Source organism: Trachymyrmex cornetzi, unplaced genomic scaffold, assembly GCF_001594075.2.
Source record: "Trachymyrmex cornetzi isolate Tcor2-1 unplaced genomic scaffold, Tcor1.1 scaffold412, whole genome shotgun sequence".
Classification (NCBI taxonomy): Eukaryota; Metazoa; Arthropoda; class Insecta; order Hymenoptera; family Formicidae; genus Trachymyrmex; species Trachymyrmex cornetzi.
The window spans coordinates 658986-678466 of NW_017298876.1; the positions used below are offsets into that span (position 1 = coordinate 658986).

The 19481-nt window shown below is 34.2% G+C and overlaps 1 protein-coding gene across 1 annotated transcript in view; it reads right to left on the reverse strand.

Moving 5' to 3' along the window:
* The window catches only part of nAChRalpha4 (nicotinic acetylcholine receptor alpha4), a 191453-nt gene that overhangs the window by 37667 nt on the left and 134305 nt on the right, over positions 1-19481 (reverse strand). Inside the window, exons 6-7 of the mRNA XM_018512497.1 lie at positions 9705-9820; positions 7613-7781 (exon numbers count right to left, since the gene is read on the reverse strand). Coding sequence (XP_018367999.1) covers positions 7613-7781; positions 9705-9820 — 285 coding nt within the window. The remainder of the gene's footprint in view (positions 1-7612; positions 7782-9704; positions 9821-19481) is intronic.

The following is a 19481-nucleotide window of genomic DNA, read 5'->3' on the forward strand; positions in this document are numbered from 1 at the left end:
ATAGTATTCATATCTCTTTTAAAAAAATTTTACAAATTGATATATTTCTTTTTAACCAGCATTTGCGGTTTTTAATTATTATACCTATTTTAATTAAAAATATATAGAACGATACTCTCTTTTATTTATTTAATTTTTTATTTTATTTTTTATCAAAATTTAAAGTATATAATATCTATTTTATCATTCGTATAATTCACAATTACATGTTATATATATAATTTGCAGTTATTTTTGGCATTTATAAATGTAAGAATCGTATAAAGCAATTCGCTTGTATATATTTCTTTTTAAGAAATATTTATGTTAACCCTTAATTTCTAATCAATAAATATATTAGTGCTGATATATCAGTGCGATCAACATACAGATAAAAGCTGTTTCTAATCATTACAATTTTATATTAGATGTTATTGACTTGAATATAAAGTGGTTGTTCCTTTTCAGCTCGTTTTCCATTGATTACGTCAGAATTTGCGGCACTAGCTGAGTAATAAAAACCAGTTTACATTTTCCAGCGACCACGAATGTATAACACGCGATCATCGGTAGCTCTTATCGGGTACCAAGTCGGTAGCTCTTATTGCGAATTGAACGCAACGCGAGCGAGCGAGGTGAGCTTCAGTTTTACTGCGGTTTCACCGTTGCAATGGCGTTTCATAGCGATTAATTTAAAGGATCGACCACTGGAGCGCGATAGCGTCTATCGGGTTGCTGCTCTGTCGTTCGCCCTGGCGGCTTTCATCGATGCATTCGGATCGATAGTGCACCTGGTTACTTTCCATCCGACCGCGCCTTTAATTATTGTCGCCCACTCTTCCTCTGGCAATCGCGTATCTTGGTGCTATTGTTTCTACCAAATGTTTGAGCAAACGTTTCCGAATCATTTTCGCACGATCCAATAATTATTATATATTGCAAAATTTAATTTGTTCCAAATTCTATTTCGTAAAATATTCTATTATTTATTCCTCGTCAATTTTATATTCTCGCTTCCAAGAGACTTTTTATCTTATTATTCATAAGTAGTTTTAATTATTTGCTTCAAAAATCTCAAAAATAGTTTTTAACCTTCTAAATTTTATACACACGTAAAATTACAAGTAAATTTATATAGAAAATATGACAGCTAATCGTAGAATACTCAAAACATTCGATAATTCTGATGTATGGTCTGATAAAGGAATAATTTAGATGTTCCGTAAGCCACGTAACAGTAGAGATGTAAACTAATACTGTCTTGTAGCTTGTGTCTTGTCACAGCACGGTCTGTTCGCTATGGTATATACATGGCAGTTAAACAAGATCCGCGGATGTACGTTGACGCACGGTTAACGCGATATGTCGTGTTCGATCAGCTTAGCTTGGTCTTGTATAATGTGCGTGTGATACCGGAAGTGTAGGAACACTTCTGCGTACCGTCGATGATTAAAGATCGCTCATAATTCGTTCCGGAAAATAATGTCATTTACGTTGATAAAATAAAATTTAATAAAACAAGTATAATATTTTATTTGGAATTTTGTTATTTACGCTTGTGATTGTATATTGTGTTTCACCATTAATATACCTAATTAAATTAAAGGATAAAAATATTATTATTATTATTACTATTATATCATTATTATTAATATTATTTATAGTTAACAAGAAACTCCGTGATTAATAATTTTGAAATAGTCTTTTCGAAAATTATTTTGTTACCTAAAGTAATTCCTCGAGTAATTTCTCGAGTCTGGATTTTATTATGATGATCCTATTCCATAAACCACGTGGGAAGTAAAAGTCAGAAACGTTTGGTACTTGAAGAAAAAGCATAGCTTCTTTTACGATTCCAAATAGAAACTCGTTAGCTTACTTTCGGCTGATTACTGTTGGCTTACTTGTTCTCGAGCGATTGTTTGCGTGATTAACGTGGGTGGAACGTCGGTTCGCAGCGAAATTGGCTCATCCATGAGCGCAAACCGTCGAATCACGTTGAACGTGTATGAGGACATGACGGAATGTATAAGGCAAATATGATTATATTGTACATGGAACCCTCCGATCTCTCTCTCTCTCTCCCCTCCCTCCCCCCTCCCCCTCAATGTAAACAGATATGTGAATAACGTAATAATCAATCATTGCATTTTATCATAACTGTAAATACTACATGCGAGGACATATAATATCGTTTTAATAGAGGATTTTTATACAACGGCTTCATTCTTCCAGTATTTTTTTTCTTCTGTTCTTTAACGATGAAGAAAAAGGGCATATGATTTAGAAAATCTATCGGGCCAATCTCACCGAGTACAACATACCGATTCACGTGCTCATTACTTTTGTACTGTGTCATGCATATATATATAAATTGTCCTTAACATCAGTAAGGTCGTGTATATATATAAATATATATAAATAATTTTTGCGTTTATATTTGTTAAAACTTCAACCTGCTTTCCTGCAAAAACTACTTATCGGATGTAATTTTGTTAAAGAAAAAAGTTGTGTTTTATGCTAAAACGAACAACTTTTTCCTGCAGTAAAATTACATTCAATAAATAATTTTTGCGTTTACTAGTATAATTTCAACCTGTTATCCTGTATGAACTACTTGTTAGACGCAATTTTGCAAAAAAGAAAAAGTTATTTCTTTTAGTATAAAGTATCCGTGTCCTGTACTCCGAATGCAGGAATTTCGGATCACCCTCTATATATTGTTTTTTTGATAAATTGGATCTTTTGTAACTTTATCCAGTTATTTTACCAGATCACAAAGCTTTATAGTTTCTTTTCTATGGATTTATGAGAGAAGATTGTATAGAGTAAACTCAATTTTTTCATTAAGTACTTTCATAAACGCGGGGTGGCTCGACCAAATAAATCTAAAAATGACGGCCAAAAATATTGAAACAAAACGGTGCGATGTACAGTCATGAGACATGTCATAAAAGGTGAAGCGGGGAATGCATGTGGTATGCAATTTCGGTAGACGCAGCGTGGCTGCGGGTCAATCACCGAACCGCGATATTGCTTATCGATTCCCTCTGCTTGATTGACATGCCTAGAAGCTGCAACAGACGCTCGCGGCTTTATTTTTTCGAAAATCTACAATCGAGTTTATTTTCTCTATCACTTTCCATCTTCCGCTCTACATAAATATTACAGAAAAAATTTTTTGTTTCTGTGGTGTATAGAATTTTTTGAAATCTTCAGCGCTTCTCTTTTTATTAATATATAACTATCAATCTTGGTATAGGCTCCAACGAATAAATCCAATTAGGATAAAATTTTGGATGTAAATCAGCCAATGCGAGCCAACACAGGTTGGGCGTATGTAAAATCGTATACTTTATTCTTGAGAAAAGTTGACAAACATTTTAATATTTGTTAGATACGACAGACAGCATTATTTTCATTTTATAAGTATATTAACGATACTTCGATTTGCTTCGCATCGTATCTTTTATATTAAATTTATACGTCACCGATTTTATTTTTATTTTTACACTGAGGAAGATCTAATCGAAAGAATTGAAGCGTTTGTCAATTTTTCTCAAGAATAAAGTATAAGATTTCATACACGCCTAACCTGTGTTGGCTCACATTGGCTGATTTATATCTATCCTTGTCTTTATTTATAGCTTTCTAACAAAGTAAACTTTGTAAAATAATGCATTCATTGACGTTAGACTAAGAGACGTGCCTACGAGTTATGCTTGCCACAAAATATTTCATTGTTACACAACAAGAACAAACTATTATTAAGGACAACATGACGCTCGCAAACTTGCAAGAAAATTCTAAGTGTAAAGCTGGCTTATACTGTCGAGTTTAGGTCGCGAAGCTCCTCAAGTATGTGTAACCACTGTAATAAAGGTTGCCTTTAATACTTCGAAAAGATTCTCATATGGTGACATGTGTCCTTCGTGATTTATCCTACGGTACATAAAAAAAGTCTAGAGGCATCGTATAGAATAAATCACCAAGAACAGATGCCACCATATGAGGATCTTTTAGAAATATTAAAGGCGATTCTTATTACGCGGTTACACGTTTGAGAAGTTCCGCGACTTAACGGCTTTTTCTATGTTTTCCACAAATCACGTTAAAGAAAAATTGGTTCCAATTTATAAATATAATATATCTATAAAAATTCTTCGATCTATCTTATGGTGCATCAAAAAAATATGTCTTCAGATTATATTTATAAATTAGAATTAATTAAAAAGAAATGATTTGAAGAAAATCTAATTACTTCAGAAAAAACGGTTTTTTTTAAATATCTAAAAAGATACAGATCAAAAATAATTTAGTTAAACTATCAAAATAATTATGGACCCTCAAACAGGTTGCTAGAATGTCAAAACTGTTTGTAACATGCTTATCATGCTTGAGTTTTTTACACAGTTATTTTGATAGTTCAATAAAATTATTTTCAGATCTAAATTTTCAGTTATATCGTTCTTTCTATGTTGTCATAACTTTATTTATTATTAAATAGCATAGGTACATAAATATTTAAAAGAATCGATTTCTATTGGAATAATACTCAAGTTTATATGCGCGAATTGTACTTCATTTAATATTAAGTAAGAAAAAAACTTCGTTATTTATTCATATTCTTGAATCTTTATTCAGCAAAACGTTTTACTTGGATGTTACTTCCATATTATTTTAACGATGAAATGAAGACTGTTAAGATTATCATATTCTAACGACCTTCATTTTGTTTTTCATTTATCTTTGCTTTTTATCGTTTTTAAATCAATAGGAGTACTAATGTTTTTCAATTTGATCTCTATATTTTACCGTTATTATTGTTCCATATTACTGACAGCAGTGACTTTGACACAAAATATATGCATATTATCAAGTATTGCATTTTTAGTCAGGTGTCCAGTACACTCAGAGAACATGTGACTCTTGACACCTCACAACTTCCTAGCATTTTTCCGACACGACAGAAGATGTATATCCTGGAACGTGAATGTTGATAGCAGGTCTCAACTCGACAGCCATCCAAACGAGAGACGCTTCCGCGAAAAGTCGTTCGCAAATTCTTCGCGCCACTTTCTTGCTGGCGCTGGTCGTTCGCATTCGTAGCACGTCTTGTGCAATGTATCCGCGAAGATTCTACGAGAAATTGGAGCTTGACAATATAGAAACAAGCATACGCACGATTGTGATACAGTTTCTCGAACGGTTACATCGCGCTATAGAAATTATATGAACTAATTCTAATTAGTAATTCGCTCCCCCTTAATTGGTATTCGCGGTATAACCAGTGTACTATAAATTAATGTATCTTTGCTTAAAATTAACATAATTGAACGATTTTTTTTATTTTGATGATCAAAATCCGAGGAATAAGATTACATAATTTAAAATTGTGTAAAACTATGAAAATTTGTTATAAACAAATTTTTACAACGTAGTAGAAAAAAAATCCGGGTTTATTGAATTCGTGAATACCGATTAGGGTTAAATCCGCCTGAAAGTTATGATTTGACAAATTATAAAAAGTAGCCAAGTTACACATTATACGTGAATTATATGTATAGATATATTGCGTGATGTTTTATTGTGGACATTACAAAAGTAATGTCTCTCGTGAAATGTGTCTCGTGCTTATATTTTACTTAAAAATGGCGATAGCAGATGTATAATAGAGTGGCGTTTCCTTTTTCACGTTGCCTACTTCTTGGAAGCAAAATCAATAAACGGTTAAAGATAGAATGAATGATTGACTCTGTGCTTTCTCGCGTCTCAGTCAAATCGCACACGCTGTATTTCAGACAGAAATGTTAAATATGCGTAATTTACCATTTCCCGAACGAATCGACATTTAAAATAATTCATTTAATAAGTAAAAATTAAACGCAGAGAGAAATGTAATTTACGACATGGTAGGCATTATAAATGTAAAAATTCTTTTAATAATTCCGTCAATAATTAATTGAAATAATTATTGAAAATTATATTTTAATAATAAAAGCTTCTAGTGTGTGAAATATAGAAAACTGCTCGATAAATTGGCATTTTCTCTCACAATCAATGAAGACTCAACGTTGAAGGGATTAATGAGAGAAGGCAAACATGTTGCACTATGTAAAAACATTCCTATTACCTTCGGTACTTCGGTACACAATCAACTGCTGTCCGTTTCTTCTTAATGACAGATGCTAATTGCACGCGCGGTCGATAGTTCTTCAACTGCGCGCAAGTACGACTAATAGCTATGCTTTTTCAACGAGAAAGAGAAGGAAATGAAGAAGAGAACGAGAAAGAGAAAAGAAATGACTTCAGCGCGAGTCCTCGCAGTCGACCCAGCAGAAGAAACAAAGAAGCCGACCGAGGGGGTTGGGAAAGAAAAAATATTTTACAATACCAGTTCACAGAGTAACGAATAACCTTTGTGGCATGTCGCGACGTGCCGTGGACATTAACGGGGAAAAAGCGCATGGGGAAACGTACGGGTGAAGCTTTTATGCCATGCTACGTCGATAACTTCGCGCGAGGAAGGGCGTTTCGGGAAGAACGTCAGCTGTAAGCGTCGTTCTGTGGCGGAATAAACCTTTCTTAAAAATATTCTTCGCCAGAGAAAAAGAAAATGCGTATAGAATCACGCACAGCATGTGAATACTTAGGAATACATTTATCAGAATATTCTCAAAGAATATCTATAATATGTAGACACGAATATCTATAGGATGTTTGTGGAATAACAAGATCAGAGAAATATTTAAAAGAACCCACATCTAAAAAAACGTCAAGAAATTTAAAAGGACTTAAAGTGATCCATCCGAATGATGTACAATATCCGAGTAATATTAAGGAGATTTTCCAAAAATATTCAAAAATATCCTCGAACGCCTATTGCTGTGTATAAGTAATCTTCTTGGTACTACGCATTACACATCGACAGCGTAGAAAAGGATCTGTTCTCGGGCGAGCGAAAATAGTGCGAGTCGAGATGGTAGTAAGACGATGAGGGTAGAAATGCTGGGGTGGAAATGAAAAATCGCCGGCGCCGTCGACCCAAAAGTAACCACCTACTAGCTCTTATGTACAGATAAGAGTAAATAACGAGGCCGACAGACACGAGGAAGAGAACTAATTCGCCGCATATTTCACGCACGTTCGCCCCGTGGGTGCTTCCGAGAATAAAAGGATTAATCGCGGCTCTGTCCTTCTCATGCTCATTCTTTTTATTTCAGATATGTTTATTCGCTGTATTATGTATTTCTGAAAAGATAATAATAGAAGACAGAAAAATCCTTTATACAGCAGCTTATTAGCATAAACACACTTTAATCTTTAAAATATCTTTCCGAGAAATGCTCTTATATTCAATTAGAGAAGCTAATTTATATATATTGTATATATATGTAGTATATATACATATAACAAAAGATAATGTAAGTAGAAAGAAAAATGGTACTGTTTGCATAAAAAGTTGTTTATGAAACATTGAAGAAAACATGAAATAAATAAAAAAAAATAAACATTCCTCATTTAACAAATTTATTAATTTAATATAGATTTAATGTTAGGAGATCACAGAGAATTCATAAAAATGCGATAAAGTGAATGCAAATATTTACCAGCGAGAAATGTACCGGCTTACCTTTTCACCGCTGTCGCTAGGTAGATAAAACGTGAGAACCGTGAGAAACGATATCCCCATGCAGGGGATGATAATGTTCACTGTGTAAAAGAGGGTTTTCCTCCTCATCGTGATGTTGAACGTGATGTCCAAGTAGGGCTCGTCACAGCAAGTGTAAAACTTCTCGTTCCTGCGAGAAGAAAAGACGCAAGAGACATTGCGGTTAATCGTCGGATCGATAAACGAATGGAGGGGAGCGTTAGGGTTAAAGTGATGAAGTAAAAAGAGAAAAAAATCGCCTAAAGAACGTAAAAATTCCGCTATTCAGGACGGAGAAGCGTTTGTACCCGACAATAAGTACGTTTTAAGTAAGTAGGGTCGGCGGTGAGCGAGACTTATGAGGAAAGTTTCGCTGGATCGTATAACTCCATCGAAGATCTCTCTAAGTCGATAACTCGGTTCAGACTATTCCCTTACGTCCCCTTAGTCTGTCCCCTCTATTCAGGCCGATAGTCTAAAACTGGAGCCAGTCTTGTGTCGTGAATAAATTTGAATTTATTTTTCAAATATTCAATTTTTTATATGAAATTAGGCGATTTTTGGCGTGATTCAGTATAGCAACCAAAGTGTACCAAACTATACCAGAACAACGTTTTCACGTGATTAATCAATAGTAATAGAGACATATCTAGATGTTTAACTCATTTCTTATTCTCTTTATGCTGTCTCTTCTATTGTATATCACGTCAAAGTAAGAAATTATTTTTAAACAGTATCGTATTCGTGTTTATAAAAAACCCAGTAATTTTAACATAATAGCTGTTTATACAGATTATCAAAATAAGCTTCATCAAAATACCTTACCAACTTTGGTACGTGTATTAAACTAGCTTGTTAAAACGATTCTAAATATACGGTTGCCATATCAAAATTTTTTAAACTAGAACTTACAGGCCAAAAACCCCGGACATTTCGTTCGAAACTGGACGCATATAAAAATGCATGGAGGTTAGTAAAATTGATCAGAACAGTAAACGAATAATTATTTCTTATCTAATTGTTCATTAGTGGTACTAATTTAATGTAAGAACTTGACCAATTATATAGTTGGTTATTATTCTCCTCACGTTCGACTATGATTGGTCAGTCTTTTATAGTTTAACGATTACTGCACTGTTAAATTTTATAGGGTCAAATTAACTCAATGTGAGTCGCCACTATATTTCTACTAAATATATCGTTATTTTTTTACTAAAATGATAATTAAATTTGACACTATATAATGTTAAATTGATGCTGTATGATTTCTTGAAGATTGATCTAAATTTTATCATCTCTACGTACAATTTTTTCTCGAGAATCATCATTGTGATTGACTTTATCTACTTGTTAGATCATAATTTCTCGCAAAGAGGATTCAGTCTTCAATACGTGACAAATAGGGGCGCTTAAATCGAATGTGGCATCGTTTCGGGCAATACGGAAAGTACAATACCAATGCCGAAAGTGTTCAAATGTTAAAGCATTAATATTTCAAAATATCTTGAACATCTCTAGTGGCAGGTCACTTCAAGTGTCTGTAACAACATCCATTTTGCTACTATGGCAGCTTCCGGAAGTAGAATCCGATTCCCGTTTGCATCGCGGCACACCGAATATCGGGAATCGAATCGTGCCCGGAAGCAGCTGTTCGCTTATGCCAGGCTAGCATATTGAATGTGAAGAAGAGTTTAAGAAAAAAGAAAGAAGCTTCTTATAAGAGCGCTTTGAGATTTCGAGATGCTACTGCTATATTTGAGGATCTTGGGGACTAGATTGAGATCTTATCCAAAGAAAATAGATGAACTTGGCAAATCTTATATTGAATACAAGACAATAAACCGTAATCGCTTTGTATTCAATATGAGGATATGAGGATACATATTTGATTCGTAAGATCTCAAATTCAAGTCCTTATATTACAATTTTTATGAAATGTCGCGAATAAATGAACAAATTCAATAAAATTCTGATCACTTTTTATAACAATATATATAGAGAGTATATATGCAAATAGAGATGTATTAATGTACTATATATTTGAAGATCAAATAAAATAACGCCAAACACTTACCGAACTGCAGGAACTTCTAAAATATCCCATTCTACCGACATGTAGAATTCGGACAGGTCAACTCCCACGTCCACTACGTTGCTCCCCGATTTTTCGTCCATGTGTCTTAGGTCGACCTACGTGACAGAAAAAGCGGCTGGCATTAAGCTCGCGCGTAAAAAGTCGCCATCGTTAAAACGTTCGAACTCCATGCCCATGTAATTTATCTCTGACGTACGAGCGTGCAGTTGGAGAGTTAGCTCTTATACAACATAAAATATATACAAAAGATTCTATATTTCTTTATAATAATTCTCCAAATCTTAAAAAGAGATTTATAATGAATACATTGATACATCTCGTTTATCATGGCTTCAGTCTACAACTGCACACTCGCGTTTAACTGCTTGATTACGAACAATAATAATTCTGAAATAAACTTTCAGTGCATGTCTTGAGATGCACTTGGTGTTCGCAGAAGCGCAGAGGGAGCTAATTGTCAAGGAATCAAAAAACGGAGCGTCGACTGTGGTGGTCCGCAACAACAGGACACTCTAGAGCAGCAACTAGATCAGCGGAATATCGCCTTTATATACATATCGATATCTATGTGTGCACCACATTGCAGAGTAAAAGGAACACGCAGTCAAAGAAAGAAATCAGACTAGCGCACTCGATTCGGTTTCACTCGTGAATTCAGGGCTATAACAGCAGCTATGCACCTAACGCTAACGAGATATTCCATTCAGCCGCGACTTTTTGGTGTAAATGTTTTTTCGAGCTGTTGACAGTGACTTTTGACCTGCAGACTGCCGTAGAAGTTTTGTATATTTCAGAAAATAAATTGATGGAATTCCTTACCCAGAAGAGAAATTAGTTTTCATAAATCTAAAACTATCCTCTCCTTTGTAATAGTCATTGCTTTTTCCAAAGATATTGTCGTCAACTTGTGATTATTTTCAATAAACTGTTCCTTCGTACAACGTTTTGTTTATCTGAATTATGCCCGTTTCTACCAATGTGGATTAACTTTAATCTCGGTTCAACTTACTCTTCACCTTTTTCTTATTTTTAAAACTAGAAAAAAATGAAGAATTAGTTGAACCGAGATTAAAGTTAAGCTGCATTGGTAGAAACAGGCATTAGTAGTAATATCTATTATACATTCCAATCCTGTGGAACTTTTATATTTTGTAAACAATCACTGTAAAAACTCAATTTACAACATTTCTTTTGTAAATTATTCTAGGAAAAATGTATATTTGTTATACTTGTATTGCGAATTGTACAGTTAAAGTAATTATATACACCTTAAAAAGTTTACTGTATATTATGATTACGATAGTAGTAATATCTATTGTACATTCCAATCCGGTGGAACTTTTATATTTTGTAAACAATCACTGTAAAAACTCAATTTACAACATTTATTTTGTAGGATTATTTTAGGAAAAATGTATATTTGTTATACTTGTACTGCGAATTGTACAGTTAAAGTAATTATATACACCTTAAAAAGTTTACTGTATATTATGATTACGATAGCAACTATTGTCGAATTAACTTCGCCGATGTAGAATTAGTTTGCCTCATCAGGAATAATTCCGCCGTTAAGTTCCTAACATTGTCTTCTGTGAAGCCATTCGAGCGTCATGCAGCAAGATTAAAGCCAGTGGCGGCTTTAATGTTACGTAAGTGTCTAACCATTGGCTCAGGCGATCGCTCGCTGCAGTAGTATTACCGTGAAATACCGCGGGCAGACGCATCTCCGGTGATTCAAGTAACGGTGCGCTTGCGGACGATACTTTGTCACTGCTGCGAGGCGAGATTAAAGCCGGCAAACAATTTCGATGCAACGCCGGTGATCGCGACTCTGAAGAATGCAATCGCCCTGAATTGCCTCGAAATCTGACGAACTATTCGGTTTTGCAACGACAGAGAAAGCCGCGCTGTTATAAATCACGTACGTCTATTTCGCTGAGAGCGCAATTCTGTTACAAATTTTTTTCAAGAGATCGTTTATCTTTTAAAATAAATTTTCAAATGTATTTAGTAAAAGCAGCGTTGTAAACACAAAACTAGTTAAACTTACATCTTTTCTCTCTCGTTCTTAATCGATTTATGAAATTGTGAAACACTAAACGGCTACAAAAACTGGAGTAATGTGATTTACTACGATCCACTTCTTCAACTTAAATCTAATAATTATCTATTCCAACAAGAAGCTTTAATTCCGAGATTAAATTCAATCCTTATGAAATTAACAAGAACAAAATATCATATATTTTCGATTAAAAATTGGTAATGTATCTAAGGAACAATTTTATCTCGCGCTGCAGTATAATAAGACTTTAACCTTTTAAAGCATACATTTTTTCTCACATTCAAATTTCTTAAAACTTGATACAAGGAATTTTTGGGATTACTGATTACGAATATGCAATCAAATTTTGAACATTTTTTAAATGACACATTGTAAAGATAAAAATAGGTCCAGTTACTTAAAATTGAATAAGTACTCGGGAGTTTTTAGAATCGCTAGTAATAAATTTGAAGTAAAAATTTAAAAATAAAAAATATTTACTCGGATTCAATATGGCGGATTCATAATATGAAAAATTGACTGATTAGTGATTAGTCACAAACTACCGAGTATGTTTTCATCAAAATTTAAGTGCATTTTGTATTTGGGTTTGCCATTTTGAGTCTATCATTTTGAATTTGGTAATTTTTTGCTTATATTTCACATAAGTGATCTCAAAAACGTATACGAACATATAGTCTTTTATACAATTTAATCTATTTTATGCAATCTCAATAATTTTCTTTTCAATTTTTACTTTATGTTCAGCGATCCAAAAAAAAAGAATACAATTTGGTGACAGTTATATCAAATCCAACTACTTTTCACGATTTTCTGCCATCTTGCGTTCTTTGAAAATTTATAAATTTTAATTTCAAATTCGAAATCAGTACCCCCAAAACTTTCAGATATCAAGTTTTAATATATCTTCTATAAATAAAACTTTTTATTATAATATATATTACACAAATTAAAAATTTGTCGGATTTTGAACTACCGCTCCGAGTAAATTATGAAATTTAAAATTTTTAGTTGAAATTCAGATTCAGCGATTCCTACTGCTAAATATGAAGTTACAAAAGAAATCAACCGCAGGGAATATATATTTTTTATTTTTTTAAAAGAGGTGTTATCTAAATGTAACACCATGCTTCAAAGGGTTTAAATCCAATTATGTAGATATATTACTAGAAATTCTGCTTAAAATGAAAATTATACTAGAGAATGCGCGTCAAATAACATTTCAATTAGGTTCATGCGAAATCGAGGTGCTGCGGATAGAATTAATTAAAGGTGGCATGTACGGGATACCGCACCATCTGATCTTGGCGAACTTCGCTAAAGATCCTTTGAAGTGTAGACAGGCTGCCACGTTAATCTCGCGGGTAATCGGACGGAAACGGAATTTAAAGAAAATGTATTATTAGTCGAAGCACGTCGCGCAATCCTTTTTCTCTAAAAATTGCGTTATCTTGCACGTCTCGTAATCGTTACGTGTGATTCGTCAGTTCCGCATTTATCTCGCCAATTTACTTCCATTCCACGGAGAAAATTTATAGCATCTACTTTCTCTCTCGCGATATCACTTTATTACAATTATTATTCATTTATCATTATATTCTTATACGTTCATTCGATATTTAGTCAATATTTTTATCCTGCCTATTAATGTCATTTTTTAATAAAAATATAAAATTTGTTTTCTAAACAAGCTAATTTAATATATCAATTATTTTTATACATATAAAAAGTTATTAGAACTATAAATAATTGAAACATTTAAGAAAAACGTTTTTTTTTATAGATTTTTAAGTTTTATCAAGAATTATAAATTTCTCTCTCTCTCAAATTCACGGCAGAATTAAAATAAAAAAATCTTTTAAAGAAAAATTTTATACGCTCACAATAATATGTGTATTATCTTTACAGCTATATATTTTTCTACTCGGACTTCTCCCGAAAAATAAATAAAGAATTCCGCGTGGCACTTTTCCAACCTGCGTTCATGTTCGTTTCAGACTAACTGACGTATAAAGGGAGATAGAAATGCCCGATAGGAGCTTTTGACAATTTGTGAACATTTCTGTGTGAGTTGGGAAGAAGAACAGACGGAGACATAAGTTACAAAGAACGCGAGAGACGCGCGTACTTTTTAAGCAGTGATGAATGTCGCCGGAAGATCTCTCAAAGCTGCAAGGAAAGGAATCGACTGGTACAAATGGTTAGGATGTTATAACATCGGTCAATCGAGGTGCAGTTGACGATTCTTGAACCTCTTTGATCGTGCTGCCATCGAGAATGTTTCGAATTTCCCAGTACCCGCTGGCAATACACTCTGTGGTTTATAAAAGAAGCAAAAACTCTTATCTTTATCCAGAGAACTTATAACAATGTACCTCAATTTTGTAACTCTTTGACAGTTCGATATTATTATAGTGTCATTGCATAGCTTTTTTTACCATATAATTGCGCAATAGATAGTTTCTAATCAGAGTGATGTCATAAGTACCGGCATGTTTTAAGTAATTCAATGGAAATTTGTTAAATAAAGATTCATCTTCGACTGTTATAGGCTTTTAGTTCTTATTTTATACTAGTAATGTTTTCACATGTATAGTCCAATAAAATTTTTATTTTTTACTTAATTTTTCGAGAACTTTGCTGTGATATTTTAATTTGCGAATTTTGAGTCACCCTGTATACAGGGAGAAAGTATGTATATCTTACGCTCTCGTAGGATTTTGACATTTTTGACAAAATAGTACATAGCCCGATTTTGTGTTATAGGGTCTCTAAACTTCATTGTGTAAACGTCAAAAGATTTTCGCGGACGTTAAAGAATTCTTGCAGAAATAATGGCGCGCCGTAGACGCTTCTTTATTGACTTTGATGGAGAGGAGGAGATGACACGATTGCGAATCTTTTTACGGAAGGATCGTCAGCTGAGACAGCTGGTTCGCGATTGCCGATACGTCGGAGATTGTTTTACCGAGATAGTCGCGGTAGTTTCACGCGTTCCACTTATTGCATCGTCGCCTATTGCTTTTGTTATACTGCATATAATCGATCGTGTAAACAATTTCAACTTCACCTACATTCGCGAGACGAAACGAAAATATCGTTTTGTTTTCGTCTCTTTCGATCTTCAAACACAACGAAATTTTGCAAACTTCGGACATTTTGTGATACACACATTGAATGCATCGGTTCGTGAAAATTGACCTCCTGCACGAACCACGAGAACAGGAGCTTTGCTGATCGAAAGATTAGTGTTGATCTTTTGATGCGATAAAGGCGAGCTTGATGTGATGGAGGGTAGGTTGAAAGGGTGATTCGATGAGGCGGTTTAGATAGCCGGACTTACGGCGTCTAGACATGGCGAGGGAAGATATGCGAGGGGAATGATGGCGAAAGGCGGTACGGGGTGCTGTATTCGCAATGAAGAGCGCGGGCTTTCGCATCGTGGGCGTTTAAATTGCACTTTGTGGCGGTGCGAGCGAGTGCATGGCCACTTAACATTCTAAAATACTCGCCAGTTTTTCCTCGAGTGTGCTTCGCTTCATCGGTACGCCGTATTGTAATTCATTTTAATTCCAACCTTTTTCACGATTGAGAACAGTAAAATTTACCATCGCGAATGTAACGGATATGCAATCTAGGTAAAGAGATAATAGACCGCCCTGTTCTCGAAAAGAATTTGTCGTTTGAAAGCAATTTCCTTTTTTCCCTTTTTTCATGAAAGCCGTATCGGAATTAATTAAAATTTTACAGAAAATAAAATCATCTCTTCCCCTCGTCTTCATCAACTTTCTTCTATCTTTCCTTCTTTTTCTGCAATCAATTTGAGAGATGAATGTCAGCAAATATTTGGAGGCCAGTGTACGCGTTGCGTTCTTAAAATATTTTTTCTTCAATAAAAAGTTTTATCGTGACAAGCCAAAAAATAACATTGTGAGAGACTGTTGCTGCCTTTACTCAAGTTTTTGTATTTCTGTCGTTTCTCCTTTTATTCTACGTCAGCATTTAAAAGGAAAGAATGCGGACCAAGTAATTTCGATGCGTCCACGTCAAGTCAACTAATTGCGTTTCTTTGGATCCGGAGCTTTTTGTCAGAGCACTTGACGTCAACGAAGAAGTTACGATGGACGAACGAATCGATTCGTGCGACAGTGATTTTTTGTCATTAGCTATCGGTACGACGTTTGCGGAACGGCGTATGATGAATTGCGGATGATGGATGATGGATGATGGATGCGGCGATTGTAGCCTTTTTTTCACGATGGCATCGACCCTGTCTCTCTTTGTTACGCGCGTTTCATCGAAAGCCTTGGACAACGGAAATCTTTAATTATCTCCGAAAGTTTGCCGTATAATGAGTAACTGAAAGAAAGAATTGCGAATGAACGGATCCGCAGTGTAAGATGAATAATCGCGAGATCTGCGAGGTTTGCAAAGTGAAACTCGAGATTTGTGAAATTCCCATTTTATAAAGAAAATGCTTTTCCTAGAACGAACGTACTTCATTCTAAGCAGACTTAATTTCGTGTTTTATCTTTCTACAATCTTCAAGATTACGTCAATCTTAGGAACGCAAACCCTCCAAGCGTTGAAAATACAAACAAAGCAAACTCAATTTCTTAGGAATAATACACGTATAATCAATGTATGTGCACATTAATGATTTGTTTTATTAAAACTTCAACTACTTAAAATATCCAAATTGTTCAAGTACATAGCTAAGTGCTTAAAACCAAACGTTATTAAAAAATGTACAAATATATATAATATTATAACTTACACGTATTTAAATTAAGAATTTTGTATAAACTTGTTAATTTTATAAATTATTATTTATAAATTTTATATAATTTTACTAATACTTTTAGAATAAATTTCCCTTAGATTGAAAATTGAGTCATTCTCTTTTAGAACGCTAGTTCAATTTTCACTCTTTAGAGTGAGATTTTCCTCCAAAGAATTTAGAGTATATGTATATAATCCTGTCACACATATGTTCTTTTAAATTTGTTACAGAAGTTATAACACGGAATTTCTTAAAACTTAATGTCAAACATAAGGTGCTCCATTTATATTCTCAACGTTTCAATTGCCACTAAAAAAATGCAGTATACGAAAGTTAATGATACTTTGAAAATTTCAATAAACTGCGTAACTCTCGCGACATTCGCACGAGAGTCTCTTGAGTGGACGACACATAGGCCGCGCAAAGTGGTTTGTATGGTATTAGCCACTGCATAAAGTCACAACCAAATGAAATCATAGTTTGCATAATACCATCCGGCAAGCGCCCCTGTTTCTGCAAGCGTAAACTTGAGCTTTCATAACTGCGTTTTGTGCTTTCGTTTGGCTGCACAGGCGACCCAACGAGCCCTTCTAGTACTGATTTAATCCGCGACATGAAACGCAGAAAATAAATGGCCGTTTCCAGAGGTGAATAAAATGGTATTGTTCAAATTCTAACCAAAATTTTTTAATGCAATATTTGTTTTATTTTTTTAAAAAAAAGTGTAGCATTTTAAGCAAATAGAAATAATTCTTTGTTGAGTACAAAATGACAATTAAATCGTTCAAATACGAATACAATTCTTTTGTCGTTGCAAACGCGATTCATTTATCTTATTTATCTGGCAAACTACAAAAAGATTTATCTATTGAACAACGAAAAAAATCGTTATTGGATATCGAGCAAAGGCTCGTTGATTTCAAGTTTTGACAAACTCGACGGATCAATCAAATTTTAACGAGAAGATAGTTTCATATTTGAAACGGAGTTGAAGGTACAAAAGTGACAATAATTGGATCCTTGGTTGATTGAACATTTGTATCAAATTAAAATGCTATTGCTTTATTTGTTCTTTCAAAAAATACCGATTTTCTTTATCACGGAATCAACATGACTATTTAGTTTGTATTGTTAACACATTCATTCATCAAGCAACCCATAAAATGCAATATACATTTTTTCTGTTCAATTATAATAAATATTAAAATCACATTAATATATCTAAATTTAAAAAGCAATAATATACTCCATCGGTGTTTATCCTTTCTAAACATGTTGTAAAAGGAAGACAAAAACGAATAACAAAAATTACGCCACTTCTTCGAATAAGTCACCGAGCTTCTGAAAAAGTTTCACCATGCATCTGACGTTGGCACTGACAAGCACCAAAATGAAAGAACTTAATGAGAAAGGTGAGAAAAAGATAAACTTAGTGTACGGGAAAAAGATATGTCTACATAGATCAACGTTGTTCACGCGTTTCTGTTTTTTTTTTCCGTATCTATGCAATCGCAGAATTAAATAAATTTCTCATCATAAGTATATGGGATATGGGAATTGCCAAACGAGGAATAGTAATGCAAACATTTAGCGAGGAAGAATATGAGACAGAAAGCTAAAAAGCCATTTCGAAGATTTTAAGAACATTTTGCAAAACATAGACAGATTGTAGTTGCATTGAAATCTCGGATTTCCAGGAGATTAGATTAACTTGATTCAGCAATTCACTGTTTTTTTTTCTAGGTGTATCATTTACGACATGAAAGAAAAAAAGGGAAATGTAATTAACTAAGCTGAGTAATCTTGATGTAAGCTTTAAAGATTTCTTTCAAGCGTCTTCGTGGGTTTCCTCATTTTCATCTTTTACGCATATCAAGCCCGTGACCTCTCACTTATGCAATCAAGAACGTTGCTCGTGTATCATAGCGCAAGGGGGAAGTGGCCTCACCGGAAATAGCACCCCGGAGAAGCAGGAGATCGAGATAAATCGGGCTAATGAATTCCACGTTGGAATAGCGTCGCTCGATCGTTGGCAATTATCGAGCGACCCACTTTTTACGTTGCGGAAAACTCTCACGGATGCTAAACGCTCGTCGTCGGTCTTCTATCGATGATAGTAGATAACGACTCAATCAGTGATAGGTGCCATGTTTTTCCGATAAAAGCAACATCATCACATATCGATTGCAACGTCGAATGGTCGAAACTTCAATAGTGATGCTAAAATCAAATAAAATATTCTTGGATTTGACGTTGTCGTTGAAAGTGGACATAACTTTCTTAAAAGTAGTTGATAAGATTTTCTACTATTTTACTGTCAAATTAAAAATAATTAAGATATTTCGAGCTTTGACGTAATGGGCTAAAAATGTAACCGGTATCTTCGAAATTGCATTTATCGATTGTGAATTATCACTCCCGGATTTACATCTGTTAACTGAAAGTGACAAGAATATTTTTGGAATCATCTTGTTGACAAAACGTTGAAGTATTTTTAAATCTGATTTTTACAAATCGAAATTGGTACGAATGTTTTCTTGTTGATTTATAAACACGGAAATATCCGATTGCATTTGCACACAAGACCTTAAAATCTAGTCTTATATTTTACATAGTATCCCGCAAGTAATTGTCTCTACTTACACATGCTTTCACGCATACAATCCGTGCATAGATCTAAATACATATCTTACGGTTACTTGCGGGTGACCTTATAAAATACCGGAGACTTCGGGAGTCTAACTGTTGCAATGCAAATTGACAGAATGGATTAGCTTTAGTCCCGGATTGGATTAATTCTCGGAGCTGATTGCGCTTGATTGCAAATAACATTATTATTCGTTATCCTCACGAACAAGTGGATCGACGAAGTTACATCGATAGTGAGAGACGTGCTTATCCTGATTGGATC